At 38.5% G+C, this 20,524-nt stretch overlaps 1 protein-coding gene across 1 annotated transcript; it reads right to left on the bottom strand.

Moving 5' to 3' along the window:
* Positions 1-987: 987 nt before the first annotated feature.
* On the bottom strand, positions 988-17,838 carry loxl1 (lysyl oxidase-like 1). Its single transcript, XM_086270061.1, has 7 exons — positions 16,277-17,838; positions 11,891-11,999; positions 10,502-10,639; positions 6,050-6,206; positions 5,590-5,685; positions 5,067-5,182; positions 988-3,101 (listed from the first exon to the last, which is right to left on the bottom strand). The coding sequence occupies exons 1-7, from the start codon at positions 17,364-17,366 to the stop codon at positions 3,095-3,097; spliced, it is 1,713 nt and encodes a 570-aa protein (XP_086126187.1). The 5' UTR covers positions 17,367-17,838; the 3' UTR covers positions 988-3,094.
* Positions 17,839-20,524: the final 2,686 nt, after the last annotated feature.

Genomic DNA, 20,524 nt, shown 5'->3' with positions numbered 1-20,524 from the left:
ACTCATGACCATTGATCAATTGTCATTGATCAGTGTTTGTTGATCAATTTGCATATTATTGATCAAGAAACTGACTTCACAGTCCGTTGTTCGTCAGTGTACTAGTTTTAGTCATTATGCAAATATACTGTTTATAAGTTTGGGGAAACTGGATTCAGCTGAGACTGAAGAAGTCATTTGGATAAGTGATGAAACATTTCTTCCGCTCAAAACACTACGAGCCGACAGTTTGTTTTTTGATTACGTGACTGATTCATTTGGTGTCACCATGCAGCTACATTCATTATTTGTTTTTTGTCAGTATCTTATATGGAGGGTGTATTTTTCTTTACTTGTAAAGGTCAGATTTGCATCCAAGCCAGAATTATGCCTGACAAAATAACATGCAGTACTTGGGAAAATGCCTTTGTGCATTAAACATATCACAGCTAATCTCTTACGAAGGAGGTGAATTCAGTAGCTTGTTACACTTGTCATAGAGCATTTCCCTTAGATCAGGTGACACATGCTACATGTGAGCTCACATGCAAACCTGCTGCATGAAGCACAGTCAACTATTGCTGTAAGAGCAGTGCATATAATCAACCTTATGTGCACACAGCAAACATGTAAATGTTTTTATTATACAAGACATTTTTGACAGGTGTTCACTGTTAGAAAAATACGGCACAGCCTCAAAACAGGTTAAAAATGCTGCATGTTAACCTACAGATAAGCTACTGCTCCACCGAATGTCAGAGTCACAAGTTGTTGGATTTTTCTTGGTAAGTGTACAGTACGATAATGATCTACAGACTGGATTAAAGAACTAAGCTTTTATAGAACAATATGAAAGACCTGCACAGAAAGGGGAAAAATTTGGATATGAAAAGCTTGAAAACACACACACACAAAAATAACAGTAAAAATCACATTTTGGTGCTTTGTCATTTGGCCAACACTTACATAATAGAAACCAGATTCTTCCCCCCCCCCCCCCCCCCCCCCCCCAAAAAAAATATAAACTTAAATATTAAAGTAACATGTAAGATGTTCTAGTTATGAAACCCAAGTTCAGCCACTACTTATGACTGAAATACTGTGTGCAAAACCCATTTAATCTTTTTACATTATGTATTTATCTCTCTATATAAGTACTGCTATTGTTAGTGGCATGGTCTGTAAGTCTGTGCTTAAATCCAATTATATCATTACATGCATGCACGGGCAACCATGCATGCATGTAATCCAGCATTATTGTTTGTAATTTTATCTCACTGCATATCCTCACATTTCACTCTCTCTACACTATATCTATGCTTTATTAACTTACTGCTTACAGAACATTTGCTACTGTTGCTGCTTCACAATAAAAAATGCACCTCTGGCGAAACATGGGGCAACTTCTATTGTAGTGTGCACGCGCACAAATATGCAAAAATAAGCAAGTTTTCTCTTAGGTACAATCAAGTACAATCAATCATCGAAATTGCATCAGCAAGAGAAAAAATAAATTATGTTCTTTTTGGCTTTTTTGATAGTAGATCAGTTGTAAATATTGGTTTGCCTCATCGTAGCACATGGCTGAATGTAGAAAATCTAACCATGGTTTGCTAATGGTATTACTGACTTCAGTGAAAAAAATATGAGTTTGTTTGTCTTTATTGTAAACAAATCTAATCTTTAGATAGTATAGATAGTATACACACAGCATTTATTGTCAAATCAACCAGGACCGAGATCCAGAAGGACTAAAGCTATTTTTCTAAAGTCATAATTTGGAGTGCGTGCTCAATGACATTGCCAGTTGATTTATGGTTTTTACCTGTGTGTTGTAACAGATTGGTAGGCAGCCATTGTAAACCACTGCAGGGATATCATTTCAAAACAACAGCTCATGAGTTGGAGAGGTAGGTAGTGACAGCTTTCTGGCACTCTGCATTATCATATTAAGGCATAGCAGTAGTTTGTCTTTTTTCCAACAACATATACTAGTTGAATAATTCAGATTATCAAGAAAGGAAAAAATATAGGTATTCACTGAATTCACAATTACAGTAACAGATCAAAATGGATATAACAAAATAATATCTATTATTAAAAACATGCATCTCTGGAATATTTGTATACACATTCTTCACATGGTAATGATGACCTATGTATCATCTGACCAGTGCTGTTGATTGAAGAAGAGATCACAAGATAGTGTAAGCATAGTGCTTGTGAATCTTATTTGTTATTTCTGCCAGCTGAGCTTCCTGTTACTGTTAAACTGAAATAAGAAAGGAGAAAAGAGGACATAACTGAAATATCTGAGGTTTTGGAGGAAAACTATGTCTGCTACTGACAGTCTGTCTTTTTTGCTGACTTCAAATTTGATGTTGCCAAATGAAAATATGACCTGCTGTCTTCCTCTTGCTGTTAACACAACATTAAACAGGATGTGCCCAGAGAGTCACAGGATTCCAGCCTGATCCACAGAGGCAGTGAAGAGAGAGAAAGAGAAAAAACTAACACATTATAGTTCTTCTGAGTCACTGGGCATCTCTGTCTGCCCCCACACTGCATGGATGAATGCACCTGGGAAGACTTTGTCCCCTAATTTTATTTGTTGGATTCCAGCTGAACCCTGACTTGTCTGGAACACTCATTTCAGCATGGGCACCATTTCATGCTTTTTATAATTCAAACAAAGCCACTCTGCGGGGGTGGCACAGCATAGATGTTTGTGTGGATATACACAAACATAAACACCTCTTTGAAAGTCAGTGATGTGTCCTAGCATGTAACCAAGCCAGACTGGTACCGTGGCAATATGAGATATGTAAGTGGGTGGGCAATATTATAGAACAGATTACAGGGATGCGAACTGTTGGTTCATTATTGGGATACTGACATGCGATATGCATTATGCAGCAGTGCATACTTGTACTACTACCTCAGCGCAATCTGATTGCTGGTGGAACCTATGCTTTTTTTGTCTGCCTGGGATCCCAAAGCAGTGCAAAAAGCAGAGACAAACGGCAACAATGAACAAACAAGAAATGGATTCCATTCACATTTCAATGGAATAGCGATCAGGGTCACTCTAATGTGGCAGCCTTCCAGTGTCTGATCAAGACCTGTAAGACAAACATATAAGAAACAACATCTGTGTTACATTCTTGGGACGGGAAATTTGGAGATGCTCTGTCACCACCATTACTTTCCTTTTTGCTGTATCTTTCTCACACTCATTAATGCATACATATTTAGGACCTTCATGAATGATTAGTTGTGTTGACATGAGGATTTCACAGTGTTGAGACAGTTGTAAATGTACTCTACCTTTAAGTTTTGTCTGTAGTTCTTTGAGGTGATGGGAGGTTTGAAATGACTGTTGTTGTGAACTGAAGTGAATTGTTCTGAATTAGAATAATAGCTTTATGAAAGGGGATATGTGTCAGCTATCCAGCTAGCTTAATAAAGTAAATGCTATTTGAAAAGATTTTTAAGGTATAAACTCTGTGCAACAAATTAAGATTGTGAGGTTCAAACCTGCTATCACAATAATATTATCTAAATGACTGTTTTCTGTTTTCTTTCTGCCGTCTGGGGGTTGTTTGCATCTGCAGCTTGAAGTAAAATTGGCAGACAGTGTGAGTCGTGGTCAGATGCAAAACTCACAAAATGCTGATTTTCAGTTTACTTTAAACAATCTAATTTAAACCTTTTACTGCTCCGTTTATATAAACTGAATAAAAAAAACTGCATGACTTATGACTGTCTTTTGAGACAGAGACTGGTGGTCCATCATCTACTTTGGTTTGTGATAGAGTAGCTGAGGTACAATGAGGCTTTATTTCACCTACTTCTAATGTTATTCTAAAAGCTGATTAGCTTCGAGGATAAGCTTCCATGTACTCAGCCAAATACTACACTGACTTGGTCTTTTAAATGTAGCTTGTAACTTCATGTGCCCAATATAGTTGTATGTAGTCCTTGGCTGTAGAACAAGGTGTACTGCTTTTAAGTAAGCTGAAGAAGAGAAATAAGTGCCAGAGCCCTAGCATGAGGAGAGCCCTCAAAAACTGTCATTTTCAGCAAGATTTACATTTTTTGTCATCATCACAAAAACTGTAATTCAGTGGTTAAATTTAAAGTTTGACAGGCAACTTTAGCTTTACTAAGTTTCATTATGCTGCTTCAATGCTGCACAAACTACACTAGCACTTATTGAAGCTTAGTACCATTCTGCTAATAAAACATGATTAAAATGAGCACTTTAGTTTTATTACAATAACCCTTTCTTAGTGTAGTGCTACAAAATATACTTACATAAATCATGTCATTTGGATTAAAATGTAACTATAGACATCTCTTTTATGTGATCACAGATAAAGTGATGATAAAGAAAAAGATAGAAAAAGTGCAGATAAGGACACTTGATATGTTAATATCTATGACAGCAGGAGTTTTAGCACCTGACTGCAGCATACAAATCTTTTATTGGTATCAGCAGTTAAAAAAACTATTATACTATAGTTTGCTATTATATCCAGTTTTTATTAGTGTGAATATGCTTTGGCAAACATATTTTAAGGTTTTGTTTCACTGCACCAATGTAACAAAGGGAGATTCGTTGGAGCACTCAAACCTCTTTATATAAAGTCTTTTCAAGAGGATATGATAGTAATTCAGAGTGCAATGATACACTTCCTAATAGCACTATTAACAAGTTCAACACCCCTACATCTCCCTTTGAGGGAGAATATCAAAGTTTCAGAGGCTCTTAATCTTAATGGGAGAATGAGAGCATAATTCATTAAATCATCAAATATTTCAACCACGAACCCATTAAGTCCACTAAGTACTTCAAAACACTGTGCAGCTCTTCAGATAGTTGCATTCAGCCGCCACCTTATCATATGATTTAATGCAACTCAGTGGTGGGAAAGTGACACAAACCCTGATTTAAAGTTTTCACTTCAGTTTCCATTTAACAAAAGCATTTTCTTTCCAGGGAAATGTCTTTAAATTGGGAGAGCATTACAAATGCAATAACTAACCTCGCAGTGAATTAATGTCGTACATTTTGTCTTACTTACTGTGCTATCTTGCAGTTTTTCGTTGTAACAAACCGTCCTGTGTAGTGAATGTTACACCTAACCACATTGTTGGTAAAGTCTGACTCCAGCACCAAGAACTTGGGATTAACCTGGAGCTGGAGATTAAACAAAGAGGGAAGATTACAATTTACCATAAACACAAATCATTGCAAACACTGGCTGCAAACAATGGCGCTGGTATAGATGAGAATAAAATATTCTTAAATGCATTATGAATAACTCTCAACTGAATGTATAGATCTTTTTGTGTGGACATTGGAGCAATATTGATTAAATAAAATATGCATGAACAACAGACAATATGATAGATGGGAAACCAGTGGCACTGAACCATAAGGTGCTGCAACCTGAAAAACTCCAGATAACAAGAAACCTAAAAACTTCATGACCTGGATCAATTTGTTTTGGTGGCCTTGACCCTTTCTCACTCTATGAAATGTACTCCTGTGCTGCTTGCTAACTTGCCATGCCCATGGACGTCTGAGTCTCACTTGACTCTTACCTTTAGTATATAGTTTCCTGGTTGGATGTCAGTGATATCTATCCACTGGCAGTCAATATCAGCATTGTAAGTATCGTAGCAGCCTGGGCTCAGACCCTGAAGAAACAGAGGCAAAAAGAGAGGTTGTAAGGAATACTGATCTATGCCAAAAACAGCTGTAATGGTCAAAAAGTGAATACGATTGGATTATCTAATAAACATGAACAGAGCATAGAAGTTTATTGCTAATGTAACATCAACAAGCTAAATTTCATCAGGGACCATTTTTTACTAATACATCAATTGTCAGATTTATGTATTGGTGAAACACTGATATGTTTATTTCATTTTTACAAGTGGACTAGTCACAAAATGCATACCTACAGGGGATGGATATTGGCATGGTTCCTGATAACTATGATGTGAACCACCAAAGAATAATTGCCATTATATCCACTTCTGATTTTGTTTCTTGGATTACCTGAGTGTGAGCAGTGCAGGCATATCGCTTCAGGTGACCAAAGTCACACGTGGTGTCCTCCAGGCAGAAGCTAGCCTTGTGTCCCTCCGCCACTTTACGACCAGTACTGACCTCAAGTAAATCATAATGGCTGAACTCATCCATACTATGGTAATGTCTGTCAGAATGAGCAAACACACAATCAAAGTGGGCATCAGAAAGTTCAAACCAATGCTAATATTAGCAGTTATACAGTGTATCTCCATGGTAAAGTGTCATAGGAGAAATTACAATTAGTCTATTAATGCCGTTATGCTGCTATTGTACTTGCTTTGCCTTCTTTGCTTAATTTTAGGTAATTCAAATTTAAACTTCTAAGACAAAAACTGAATTGATGTACTGTCTATTCAGCCCGGTGACCTCAGCTGTTAACATTTTGTAACTGACGTTGCACCTTGACTGAACACATCATAAATCATCAAAGGGTAATGATACTAATTAATGACAACAATAAAGCATTGCTGAAGCAAGGTATTAGCACCCTAATGATGTATGAATGTTACTAATTAGCTTGTACAAATCGGCAAGATCAGAGGTGTTTGCATGTGTGTGTGGGTGTGAGTTGGTGTTTACGCTTTTTTTTTTTGTTTGAGCATGGTTATTTTTAAGCGTGCATGCACATATCAATGTGTGTCATTTGTGTGTCACAGTATGAACACATTGCTATGCCTCTGTGTTCGTGTGTTTGCACAGCTTTAGCAGCTTAGGAAAGCCTGGATGCACATGACCACTGATCATCTCAACTGAACCGGAACATCAACCGAGTGGCTCTTAGTGTATGACTCTGTCAATGAGCCGGTCCATTTGAAATCATCTGCAATATTAACTGCTATGTGGCTTGATCATCTTCCAAATGTCAAAGTGACCCAGGATGCTATTCGCTTTTTACAAGCATGCTGTGCACATAATTGTGGTGCAAGCAGGCATGTGCATATTTGCATTGAAAGGTGACAACATAATTTGATGTTGATGAGGAAACCCTACTTCTGGGTCACTATTTTGATGGATTTTTGCAAAACACTTGCAAGAACTGAGTTATTAAAACATAAAAAATAGAAATACGCATTCTTTGCCAAATTCGTTTCACTTTTTTTTTTGGGGGGGGGGGGGGGGGGGTTGCCTCTCTTTATGTTCCTACATATACAAGTTTAAAGCATTTTCTTTAACTTGAGTTTACATGGTTCTGTTTTCAAGGACAATAAATTACAAAGAAAATACCTGCACCAGCACTGGAACACAGTGATAAGTTTAAGGAGTAGTTGATGGGTTTCTTTACATGATGTTATTCGTTATACAGATACAGTGTTATAGCAGCAAGATTTATATTCTAAGCAGCTACAGTTATAAAACTATTAATTAATGTATAGATGTAGTCTAATATGGAGAATGTAGGGGAAAACTAAATTCAAATAATAAAAAAGCCTATGCCAATTTAAAAAAAAAACAAACAATCAATACATTATGCATTACAGGAAACACTTAAATTAGTAGTTGTAATATTTTTTTTTATATCATTGCTAAGTTCCTCCATTGCTTCGTCGTGGTGGAGACTGTAGCTATAGCGGGTGAGGTAAGCACTGGATCCGTTACTCTCAGACACTCAGACTATATAAATATTGCCCTTTTGCCTTACTTCATAGCCTGTGTTTCAACACAGCAACAGCTTTTACTGGAACAGTCATTAAAGATTGAAGGATGGCTTGGAAGGAAAAGTGGGTACTTTCCACTGATGGAGCAAGTGACCATTCAACGACTCATTTGTTCCATAGAAGAGCCAACCAATTAGGGAATGATTTCAGGTAGAAACCTGTCTGTTGTTATCTAAGGCTAAACACTGTCTTCATTCTAACTCAGGCCATAAATTACTATTTTGTCTCTTTTGGCGTACAAATATCGATGACTGTGGCTGTTTATATCCTGTTTTTTTATTGGGGGGTAAATGGGTACGCACGCAATTTGTGTGAGTGCATACATTCACATTTGTGTATAAAACAAGGAGGGAACTTGAAGGCCTGGAATGCTGAAACACAGCATTTGTTTGTGTTCCTGGAACTGGCATTCATTTCAGTGGCAGTCTTGAGATGATTATCTTCAGCAAGTGTGTGTATGTGTTTGTGAAATAGAAAGAAAGGGTGCAGGAAGCAAAGCTGGATGACGAGATGCCTGGAAGGGTCCCTCTCCTCTTTTGATTTTTGGATCCCCTTATTGACTATGTCAACTATAGGGAATGTAGTGTTGGAAGGACATATAGGGGATTTAACAAGAATAGCTTGTATTGGTAATGTACAAAACATTCCAATCCTTCTTAGTTGTGAGTCATTTTCCACTCGTCTAGCAACAAACAAGACTTTGAGGGTTCCTCAGATCAGAGCGAGGGTTATAAAACACAGGAATTACAGTAGGTTCTTTGAGAACTATTTAGCAGTGGCCTGCCATTTGCCTTCCAAAATGTGGAGGACCAGGATATGAAGACATACATCAAAGCACCTGCATAAATAGTGGCTGTAATCTTTGACCAAAAAGGTCACATAGCTTAATACAGTTGTAACATATGAGAGTGAGATAAATAGAGCACAGGCTGAAGAATTCTATTAGTAACTAGTGAAAAATGAGTCAAACAGTTTTAATGAACTTCTGATTCTTTCACCACTGGAATAAAAACATGATCTATCTGGATTTCTTTGTTCTCATTCGTGTAAAAAAAAGATACAGAATTTCAACATTTTACAACAATTGATGCTCAGAGAGAGCTCCTTTTTTCATACCTGTGTGCAAAAAATAGGAGTGGATGAAATGAAAGGCAAAACTGTCAACTGTCACTTGATTTGACAAAAATGTAGGGCAGGAAAGTTTATTGTAAGAATCTGGGCTAGAGATTTTCTTCCCCTAAAGAGGCTTCTTTATAACCAAACACTCTGTCCCAGTAACCCATATCTGTGCTATCATACTTTAGCAGAAATTTGATCTGGTGTCATAGATTGACAGGAAAATTTGATTGATTTGTCATTCTGATCACACAGTCAGCGGAATGATTGCCTTGGCTTTCTGCCTCTTGGGAACCACTGTGTAAATGTAGACTGATGTCAAGCAGCAACAACACTGCCAATCTCCTAACGGCCAGTCAACATTCCTCTAAGATGAGAAAAGTAAGGAGAGCCTTGATCCTGTGTCAGCAAGCAGACTTGTTGAAATGGAGATTTAAAAAAAAAAAAAGCCTTCATTTAATATAATATAAGAAAAGAATAATATGTCTCAAATCACCCCTTCATTACTTCTCATAAATATTTGATCTTAGTCAGCTTAATTTATATATATACACTAAATAAACTCCAGCTTGTCCAGAATGCAGCAGCCAGCTGGACATGACTTCTATTTTAGCTTCTTAGTTACTGGTTAACTTTAGACTTGATTTGAAGATTTAATTGGCAGACTTTGAGGCACATTCTAGACATTCTAGACTAGACTTGCACTAAAGTATAGTAAAGATCATCTAACACCTTTTTTGCCAGGTGGCAGCCTGGGGTCCTCAGCCAAGGCCCTGTTAGTATGTCCAGAATCTCATCTGAGAACCTAAGGAGGCTATCAGCCTTATGTTGTTAGGGGACCTAGTCTCTAGAGCAGTCTTCATGAGGCGATCAGATTAGCGAGTTCCCTAATATCTCTTAAAGACATATTTCTATATAAGTTCTATGTACTGAGAAAGACAGTGAAAGTTCTGTTTGTCAAATTGGTCAAACCAACACAGCTCTATTCCATTATTTTTTGTGTAATGTGGCTTGGCTCTGGACTCCACAGGTTACCAACCTCAGATTACTGAAAGTGAAACAGGACTTTTTTAGTCAACCAGCTCAAGGTCTGTCCTTATTTGTGAAGTGATCATATAGGCTACAACACAGAGTTTTCATGATAGTGTGACACCCAAGACAGCTGACCTCACATCGCACTGAAAAACTGAAAAAGAATCGTTTAGGTGTCCCAGTTGGATATGCAGTCCTATACCCATTCATGTGGCCATATGGCAATAAAGCTTTTTATACTGCCATTCACACAGTAGTTAAATACTGTTGCTTATGTTTTATTCCTTAGTGCAAAAACACAGCTTGCTTGGGTGTGATGAATATTCTTGCTTTGGTGGATTCAGTGTAATTAACCATTCGTATTTGATACTTCTCCGACTCTACATTTTTAGCAACTAATCCTTGTAAGGATTTCTTATTATTCTTAATGGTATGTACCTGTCTCTCATGCACAAAGAACAAAAAATGTTCTCTTAATTGAAGTTGAAATAATTAAAACTGACAATTTTAAGAAAACAATGAGGACATATTTTAAATATATTGTTTAAAATAAATGCATTCATTCAACTGAATCTGGAAATCTGCTTTGCACTATTGTACATTATTAAGCACTTACTGATGACAGCTGTGCCACTCCCAGGTATGACGTGGCCTGTTCGGCATGAAGTCAGCAGTTCCCTTGTTCTTCACTCGCTGTGGAAATCGTAGCAGGACCCTCACATCATAGTCAGTGGTCTCAGAGGTATAGGCAGAGCTAAATTGTGCACATATACATGAAGACAAAAATGAGGGGAAGTGTTGGATGCAGGCACGTCTGTTTCTCATAACTAAGACAAGGAAAAAAGAGCCCAACTGAAAATCTTCGAGGCAGGAGCATAGTTACTAAATAATTCATTCTCCAGATTAAAACCATCTCTCCAAACACACTGTTTCAACATGGGCAGTGGGGGGAAAAAACGCAACCTATACACAATTAACTTTTTGTGCGAAAAAGGAGACACAACCTCGAGTTCACAATACCACTGAAAATCTAAGCCATTCATCTTGTGACTGTTGTTGACATTGGAGTGTATGGCAAATTACAACAGCCCATCTGTGGGTGATTGCTGCAGACTCAAGCAGGATATGAAAGGGCTTTGAGGGATGGCTGTGCTTGTGATGGGAAGAGAGCAAATAGAGGAGCCACAGGGACAACACACTTCCATCATTTCAATGGTGTCCTTAGTGCAGAGGCAGTCAAAGGGCCCAGGCCTGAGGCTCAGGGGATGCTTTTCACCAACACTGAGAAATGAAAGTAAGGACAGCCTCTATCCACTCTTTTAAAGGGACCAGGATTTAGCTCATGTAAGTTGTGCTGTTAGTCAACTTTTTTCATTATTTATTTCAGAAATTATTGCACGGAATGGATATAATCCTGAAGGCTGAGTTCAAATAATGGATGGTTCACTCGCCGGTTAATGCTGCCCAAAGGTGAAGCAGCTCATAAAAACATGCTAGTCTTTCATAAAACTTTACATTTTGTTGTTAATGCATAAACCAAAGTGTGTAACCTGGACAGGACTCTAGCCTATGAAAAGTGCTACACAATTTAGTGTTCCCATTTACTGTTTTTGCAAACAGGCTCAATGCTGCCCTTAACCCCTTAATGCCCAGTGTATCATATTCGATACATACAGATTTGTTTTTGTTTTTTATACACTTCTACATAAGAGTGACCCCCCCCCCCGCAACCCCCCTGAAGAAACTAAATAAATTCCACAATAAAAGGGTATTGTGGAATTTATTTAGTAGAAAATGCAATACAAATTACAAACCATATATGGAAATTAAAATGTGATTCATTTAAAAAAAAAAAATCAATAAACTCGATTTTCAAAGAAATTACAATATTTGGTAATTATTTCATGGTTTGAACATTAAAAGGTTAAGCTTTTTAAAATAAGAATTTGTCACAAGCACAAAAACTAAAGAAATATACGAATAAACAAACATAGGATGTCTTTACCTGGACAGACATTTCTCCTCAGCAGCACAGCGAAGAGAGTACATGTGGGCTCTCTGAATATACGTCGAAGCCTGGACATAGTTGGGATCAGGGACCAGGTCAGGCAAACCTGAAATAACATATAGAGTTTTCAGCCTCTGTTGTCATTCACCAAGTTATCCAGTATCACACAATGGTGCTACAAAAGAAGTTCTAACATTTGGAAACAAAAAATATTTTTACACATATAATTTGAATGCTGTAGTAATGAATTCGCTGTAGTTCAAGCAGACAAATGCATTTAAAAAAAATCCAAATTCCAAGTTCACCTAGTTTTCAAAGTTTTTTGTTTTTTTTTTGTTTTTTTAAGAGAAAGGTAAATGGAGTGGTGTTGATGGAAGAGATAATGGGCAAAATTTCAGCAACATGGCCCACAGATCAAGAGTGGGTTACACTATAGACCCAGTGACCACTAATTACTGTGCATTCCAGATTATTATCATGGCTTTCTAATGAGATACTTTCGCTGTGAGGGGCCTCTTTGACAGAGGTGAATTAGGGGTCAAAGAGCACAAGAGTTACATCTGAATCCATTATCTACAAAATCCCCCAAACAAAAAAGAAGTATACAGCCTCACCCCGATTATATGTACTTATAGTGTCAGTCTTATTAAATATAAAGTATCATTTATTTAAAAGGTGGAAAAAAAAATATACCTTGCTCGCCTACTTGCTTGGCTAATATAATGTGATCTTCCAAAATACAAATTTTGACATGAACATGTCACTTCAGCTTAACCTTAAATGTAACAAACAGACAAGTCATACCTGCTGGGGACAAGGATAAATTTGGAAATGTCTGAGAGTATTACAGAAGGGCTGATTGCAATTCAGCCCAGGTTTTTCACTATTTTTGTTTCTCAAAACAAGTGACAAAGATTAAGAGATGTAGCAAAGTAAACAGTGATACATAGAGAAAGCCAGACAGAGCGAGAGAATGTAATGTATGTGCCAGGGCAAAACAACAATGATCTCACACCAACTTCTGTTTTTAAAGTGGGTCACTGACCACATCTGTTAGAAAAACTGAAAGAAAAAAAAGCAGGCCTGACTTGCCAGCAATGGTCTGTGACATGGCTTATCACCTCTCTCTGTTTGGTTCGCAAAGGCCAGGCACATTTAAATGTGAGCTTGTTCAAACAACTGAAAGTCAAACCTTCTGACCTCTAAACCTGGAAATCACCAAATCAAGTGCAATCTTTAATTCATGTTGTAGTGCGAGTGCAATGGGGGTAAAAAACAAACAAACAAACAAACAAACATATCTTTTGATTTAGGACCCACAATGATGTGTTTAGTTGTAGCATGTTGTGGAAAATACACAGAAATGTCCTGGCATCTAACATCCAGGTGAGTCTTCCCCCCCAACTTGCAAGTTTAAATAAGGACTTTCCCTTTGAGGAGGCTGTGTAAATATCCCATCTGACATCTCTCTCTGAAGAACACATACAAGACAGGGGAAGACTTCCTGCGCCAGACCATGTAAACACTGTAAACCAGTGTGAAACACAGAGGTTTTCCAACAGAACTCTCAACTCCAAATATTTTCTCCTCACCCTAGGAAGGCTTTGTTCTCTGCCCCCTAATCTTTTGAGATGTGAAAGTGGGTCTCTTTCAGAAGGATAAAGTGTATTGAGACGCCAAAGCTGATCGGCTCTCAACAGCATGTGACAAAGCCGCACATTACACTCTAAGTGGGGCACAGAGAAAAGAAACTGAATCTTGCCAAGCTTTTTATACCATCGAATATAGGATAATAAAAGACATGAGGTCTCCCTTTCTAGATACTCCCATGTTGAGCTAGAGCTGTTACTGCAAAAAGATTGGAATACTTAAAATTCAGTGTTCTCATTTGAATATGTAGAATCATAATCACAACATCTGACCCACATGGTTAACTCTAAACTCAAATATTCCTTTATTAGTTTATTTATATTTTCCACTTCTTCTTGCAATATGGCATCTATGATGCATCTTTGATGTTTATTAAACATTTTAGTTTTGGTGGTCAGTGAGCATGTTACAGATTAACTTTAGTGAGATGTTGAAATCTTTTCTTTGTATGCGAGAAAATAGTGGTGAATGTAATGAATGCAATAACTGCAGCACTGTACAAGTTACTGTATAATTATTCTCACTCCTGACTGTAGGAGGCTTTGCTGGTGAATATGAGAATATGAATATTGAGCTATAAGGGTAAAGCTGGGTTAGATTTCTTTGCCAGAAAACTTCACTGAAGATTACATAGTATTCACAAAAACACTGTAAAGGAGTAGCTTCCAAAACTAGAGGCACACAAAGCCTACACAGACAAAATCACATTTGTGGCAATATAAAGTAAATGGCCTTGGTTGATCACCTTTATTTTGCAAATACGTCTCTGTTTTAATCATAATTTGATAAACTTATTATATGCTGAGGATGGCAGAGACATGAGTTAAGCCTTTCCTCTTTCTAGGCCTGGGTTGTGGCTCATGTAAAGTGCCTCATAGCCAGTGTGGGTCAAGAAATATAACAAACTTGTTAAACTGTTCTAATTTTGCACATATGGTTCTAGGGCAACATATTGTAGTATGTCACATCCTATTGGCTGCATATTATCTGGCATTCAAGCTGGTGGTTGTGCACTACAATCACTGTTAACACCTGAGAAACAACTGCAGCTATTTGTACGTTCATGTTTTTGTTGCCAGTGATGACATTTACCATGTTGCCCACCTCCGCTTAACCTAAGACCTCTATGTGCTTGGTATTTTACCTTTGAACTGATTTTAGTAGAAATTATTTGTAATGAGAATTTTTGTTATTGCAACTGATACAGATTATACTTGGTGTGTATTCTGTGCTTCACAGTGTCTGATACAATACACAATTGAATTTAAAAATGACAGTGTAAATACACTTCTCTTCTTACATCACCTTTAACACAACTTTACTATAGATCAGAGTAGTTATTATGATACTGTACCAGTTTAATGCCTTGCCGTGACGCAGTGCAATAAAAATGTCAGCTTTTCAACAGCTCCCAGTGACTGAATCTTTATCACAATGATTACTGAGGGCACTAAGGCATCTGCACACATGTTGGCTTTTTGTGCCTTGGAAATGGCTCCCAGCTCTAGAGTATTTAATGAATGAGTCTTGTAAGGCGTACAGCACACTAGAGAGACTGCTGTGCAGTATGGCAGATTATTGAGTAAAACAAAACGATAAACCTGCATTAACAGCCTGAGAATCTCATTGGAGGCCCTCATCTCCTCCCTATTCAAACCAGACACAGCTTCTGGCATGCAGAATATAGACACACATGTTGTTTGCATTGAACTAAGTCATTTCAAAATCTACATAGTGCTGAAAATAAACTTTTACCTACTGAGAACAATACTGTAATAATTTATGAAAATGAGTGTTATTAATTGCTAATAGTTTAAAAGAAATCATAACCTATGGCAAATAAACATTTCAAAGACAGTTCACTGCATGCTTTGACCCTCCTCATACTTCCCCCGAGGACTCTTACTAAATATTTATTTGATTTCCTGTAGCTGAAGCAATGGACCCCATGTGTTACAGGGACTTTCCACACTCTCCCTTCCCCTAAGGGAGTGGTGAAGTACTGTATCACCCTCCCTTGTTTCCCCTCAACTGCCATCAAACCCAGGAGGTAGCCACCAACACCCCGTCACCAGCCCCCTCCTATGAGGTCACCACCATCATTACTAAACTCCACACGAACATGAACCAGTGCACTTTGTAGAAGCACAGCACACCCCCACACAAAACACAGGGTTTCTTGTGTCTGCTCTCTGTACATTGGCAGGCTTTGCTCGGCACCTGGTTTCAATAACCATACAAGTGGGAAAAGATGAACCTTGTGTCGACTTTTCTTTGTTTGTAAACTGAAAGATGTTGAATTTTAAACAGCTGTTTCATTCCGATTACTTCAGATTTCTGATAAACATGGAAGAAGATGACTGGAAAAACTTTACGGTGTACTTGAAAGGGTGGTGGCCTTTCTATTATTCTCGGTCTTGCATATTTTGCATTCATATCTAGAGCAACAAGAGAGATCAGATGGCCAGCTTTTCATTTTTTGCCTCACAGACTGAAATACCTTGGGTGAATGCCTAGAACTGAACATGTGCCCTGTTTGAACTGAAAATGTCAAATATAATAAGTGCTTCAAGATTTCCGTGAAAACCAAACACAATCTTGGATCTAAAGCCATTTCACTTGTGTCACAGCCTAGTTTAATATTATTAAGATGTAGCTAAATGCGCTAACCAAAGTGGTCAATGAAAGATACACTGTGTTAGTTTATCAATGCCAAAATAAACCATACTTTACCTCTCTGATTTGGTCGGTACACACTAACACCATTCGAATTAGGGTTTTCAACGGCAGAATTTAGAGAATTTCTGCCTGAGGGAACGGATTGTACGAAGGGAGGCTGGGGTCTTCCAAATGGAGGAAACTGCTCATATTGGGGGCTCCTGACTGGCGGTTGATTAGCAGGTCCTGATCTGTCTACTATCACAGGAGGGGCCTGGTTGGCATCAGGGGCAGGAATGGCAGGAGCAGATTCCTCATTGAAGAGACTGTGAGTGTATCTGTGGTCCAGACCATCAGCAAATGGCAGCTGGGGAGCACGTGCAGGCACCACAGGATTGGATGCGTAGCCATATGACTGGTAGTAATGATAGCCATCATCAGTAAAGTCAGACGGAGAGCCTGGGAGCACAGGGGCCAAACCACCTCCATATATACCTCCAGTATACCCTCGTCCAGTGCCATATCCTGTTCCACCATACGCTCCACCAATAACAGGCTGAAAGGGGGGCTCGTAGCTCCTGACTGGTACATCCCCGAAACTGGGGTCATAAGGCACTGGTTGGAAAGGAGGCTGTTGAGGCAACGGGTACTGTGGGTAGGCTGGTATGTTATATGAAGATGAAGAAAAGGAAGAGGATGATGATACTGAGGAAGAGCCTGTAGATGGCCGGAAGCGACTGCTAGAGGATCCCTGGAATTGGCTACTTCCAGTGCTACCTGTGGTTTGTCTCCAATTATCAGGCACTTGTCCAAAGCCAAAAGGATGCCTTGCCTGTCCACGGACAGTTTCAGAGGATCCTCTTGAAGGAGCCTGTCTGCGGACATTGCCTCCTTGAGGTCTGCGTGAAGAGCGTGGACGAGAATCTGCCACAACCACCCTCGGACCTCTGTCCTGGGTCCCTTCTCCAGCAGGAATGTATTCAGCTCCACTGTTCAGTAGGCTAAAAACCTGGCCATTGTTCTCCCACTGAATCACCTGCCTCCACGGGGTGGAAGAGCTGTCCTGCCCTTCACCCTGGCTCTGTCCCTGAGTCTGTGTGGCAACCTGAGCCTGCCCTGAACTCAACGGGATGAATGCCAAACATGCCACAAAAATAGAAAACATACTGGCTCCAACGACAGCACACCTCCCAGAAAACCAGACAAAAAAACAACAACCTAAAAGCAACAAAAACAAACTAACAAAAAAATACCTTCCAAGTCCACCAGAAAATCAAACTTAAACCACCTGCAGTTCTGTCAATAAAACATGTGTTTCCTCTTCCCGTAGGTAGCGCTTTGGTGCAAGTGTTGAGAAAGATGCAGAGTTGAAAAGCCTGTGGTTGAGTGCATCTGCAGTTCTTCACTGCCAGCAGCAGAGGAGGTTGAATGTGCATTCAGGAGCAATGACACCCAGGAGAGTGAAAATGGGGTTCAGCAGACCCACTATTGGTGTTACCCTCTGCTAGTGCTATGAGAATATGCCCTGACTTCTCGTGTGTCTTCTAGTTCGCCTGTCAGTAGACTGAGCATTGCTCTCTGCCTTCAAAAAAGAAAAGCCTGTGCACTGCACGACTGCAAGCTTCTATTTGCCTGATTGCTTACAACGGGTTGTGAAAAAAAACCTCAAACTTTTTTTTTCTTTTTTTTAAGGGGAGGTCCTGCATGGCCCTAGTGCTAGTGATATTCCTTACATGAGCTCCCCCAGAGTCAATATTATTATCTTCAAAGGAATTCAGACATAGTAAAACATCTTTCTTTTATCCTTGCGTGAATTCTTATAAGCCGATATAGACAGTGTGACCTTGACTACTCCAGAGGCTTGTTAAATTGACACTCTTTTTTTAAAACTTTTGAAATTACAGCACCCTTGTGCAGATGGTTAATTACCTAATTGGTTACAGGAGTTGTCACAAAACCACTGATGCAAGCCACACAATAAATATCCTCTGGTAGCATAAAGCACTTCTTAACTTTGAAAGGCATTTTGAGTGGACTTTGCAGAGTGAACACAGAGTGAATATAAATGGGATATGCTCAATGTAATATAAGCTATTCTCAAATATGAATGAAATAATATCATCCTTCAACACAGTTCTCTCTTTATATGGTGAATTTTAGAAAATGTGTTTTGTATGCCCCACCCAAAGAAATATCAAACTACGGTCAATTACAACAGTGTTCAAAACCCTCCTCCCATCAAAAACAAACAGTCCTCCCTTCTCCACCCCTCATTCCCTTTTTTACTTGTAGTTGAATGCACAAAAGACATGCTGAGAGTATATTCCATGTTCCCGAGCAAGACAGAACTGCGTGAATACTTCTAAATCAGTCGTGCACTCTGAGGCCCTCATTTATACAATGTTCAGTGAGAAAAGTCATTAGTAAACACATTCACTTGGGATTTGAAACTGTTTGGTTGCTGCTTGCCTTGATAGAGTGCACGCAGAAAGAATCAGATTTCTCCGTTATCAAAGTCAGCAGTTTGTATTTTCCTTGGCATGTCTCACCGGGGCAAATGGCCACAACGTGCCACAGACCAAAGAAAGGACAACATTCTTCAAGAGCTGTAGTGGTAAACATTTACCATGGCTCTCTTAAAAAGGATAGAGAAAACAACCTGAAGCTGATTTCAGTGTGGCATGTAAATGTAGTACAAGGAAAAGCATCATTAGATGTGTGAGTTTGTGTGAATTTTTGCTGTGACACTTTATGAGGTGATTTAAAGTGGCATAAAAAAATTCCTTTAGGAAGGACAATGTCCAATACTTCATACCCACATTGCCCCACTTTGTTGAGTACTTATTAAAGCTGAGATTCTTTTTTTCTTTTTCTTTTTTTAGAGCAACCTTGTTTTTATGACTTGCATGCTCCTAGACTTCTTTTTTGGCTAGTTAAGCTTGAGGGTTTTTCTTTTCCTAATTACAGATTGATCCCAGAGGATTTTCCTGGGAGTCAGAAATTGCTGCTTAAAAGAGGAAGACCAATAGAGAGCCCCGGTGCCTTGAAATCTTGTCACTGAGACATTCCTTAGGGATTAAGCTAAGTTGTGAGGCAAGGTTGGCTGTTTTTGTGACTACTGTGTGCATCTGCTGTCTGCTGGAAACACCATGTACCCTGTGAAGTACGGTGAAAGAACACATTGATCTCAGTGGCTATACAGCACAGGAGGAAAACCCAGGGAGTAGGTATCCTGCTGAGAGCAACCTTTAGTTGCACTGAATCAGAGCTAGGCATCCTTTTATATACTTAGAACTTTATCCTATGAAACAGTGTACAGTATGTAGACAGTACATACCGACGTTACTGAGTGTTATTAGTCTAGAATTATATTGAATGGAATGTTTAGTTTAACTCTTTACAAACACTTTTAAATCAGGCGAGATTTCTTTTCTTTTCTTTTTTCAAAAGAGCTGTCTCTTTTCCATAGGGATGCTTTTTCTGCAGTGTAGATTTCAAGTTAATTTTGACAACTGACACAAGATCACATAAGCAAATCACAATATAATGAAAAAACCCTCTCTTTCTTAGAAGAAAAAAGTTTGCTGCTGACAGTTGGCATAAGACCTGGGTTTCGCAATATGCATATATATATATATATATATATATATATATATATATATATATATATATTGATCCTTCCCTTATTTCCAAAATGAAAGACACTGTCTGTTACACAACTAAAAGATAGATGAAAACCATGCAGAAAAAAGACAAAAGTTATATTGGCTGTCAGTGTAGAACATCTACCTTCTTGCACATACCCACAATGCCCTGTATTTGTGTGATGTAAAATGGAACAACGCAGCAATAGTTCAGCAAACATGGTTTTATGAAGTGAGACTTGTGTTACGGCTAAATTTGTGTATTCAATGTCAAACATGAAAACCCCACTTCCTGAAGTCGGCTAAGAATTTGACACATTCAGCATTTTGTTGTCCTACAGCTTTCCTTCCCCATCTGTAATCTGCTTGAGAAACATAAAAGATTGCTGTGGCGGCATTTTTTGTGGAACATTTCCAGCTCTTTGGCAAATGATTTTTGGGTCATGTTGGGGAGTTTTTTTGTTTTGTTTTTTTAAATTTAATCCGAACATTAAAGAATACAGAGCCTTTGTTGTTGAGGAGCATTGATTTGATCTGTAACGTAGGTGTTAAAATAGGTCAGTGAAATTGTTTCAACATTCCTGCAATAACAAAAGGGTTTATTATTTCAGTTAAAACAGGCCTGCAAGTACAGTACACCAAACAATAAGTTCATTTATAGCTTTACATTAAAAAAAAT

This window comes from Aulonocara sp. 'chitande type north' Nkhata Bay, linkage group LG1 (assembly GCF_057382095.1).
Source record: "Aulonocara sp. 'chitande type north' Nkhata Bay isolate Kocher_YH1m ecotype deep benthic linkage group LG1, A_spYH_male_GT1.1, whole genome shotgun sequence".
Lineage (NCBI taxonomy): Eukaryota > Metazoa > Chordata > Actinopteri > Cichliformes > Cichlidae > Aulonocara > Aulonocara sp. 'chitande type north' Nkhata Bay.
This window is presented reverse-complemented; position numbering and strand designations above follow the sequence as displayed.

What these genes read in the sequence shown, in the direction of transcription:
- loxl1 (XM_086270061.1), bottom strand. Translation starts at nt 17,366, where the DNA reads ATGTTTTCTATTTTTGTGGCATGTTTGGCATTCATCCCGTTGAGTTCA. An exon ending in GTACCGACCAAATCAGAGAG is followed by an intron (nt 12,000 to 16,276) that starts GTAAAGTATGGT and finishes ATGTTATTTCAG; the next exon opens with GTTTGCCTGACCTGGTCCCT. An exon ending in GAGGAGAAATGTCTGTCCAG is followed by an intron (nt 10,640 to 11,890) that starts GTAAAGACATCC and finishes TGCACAATTTAG; the next exon opens with CTCTGCCTATACCTCTGAGA.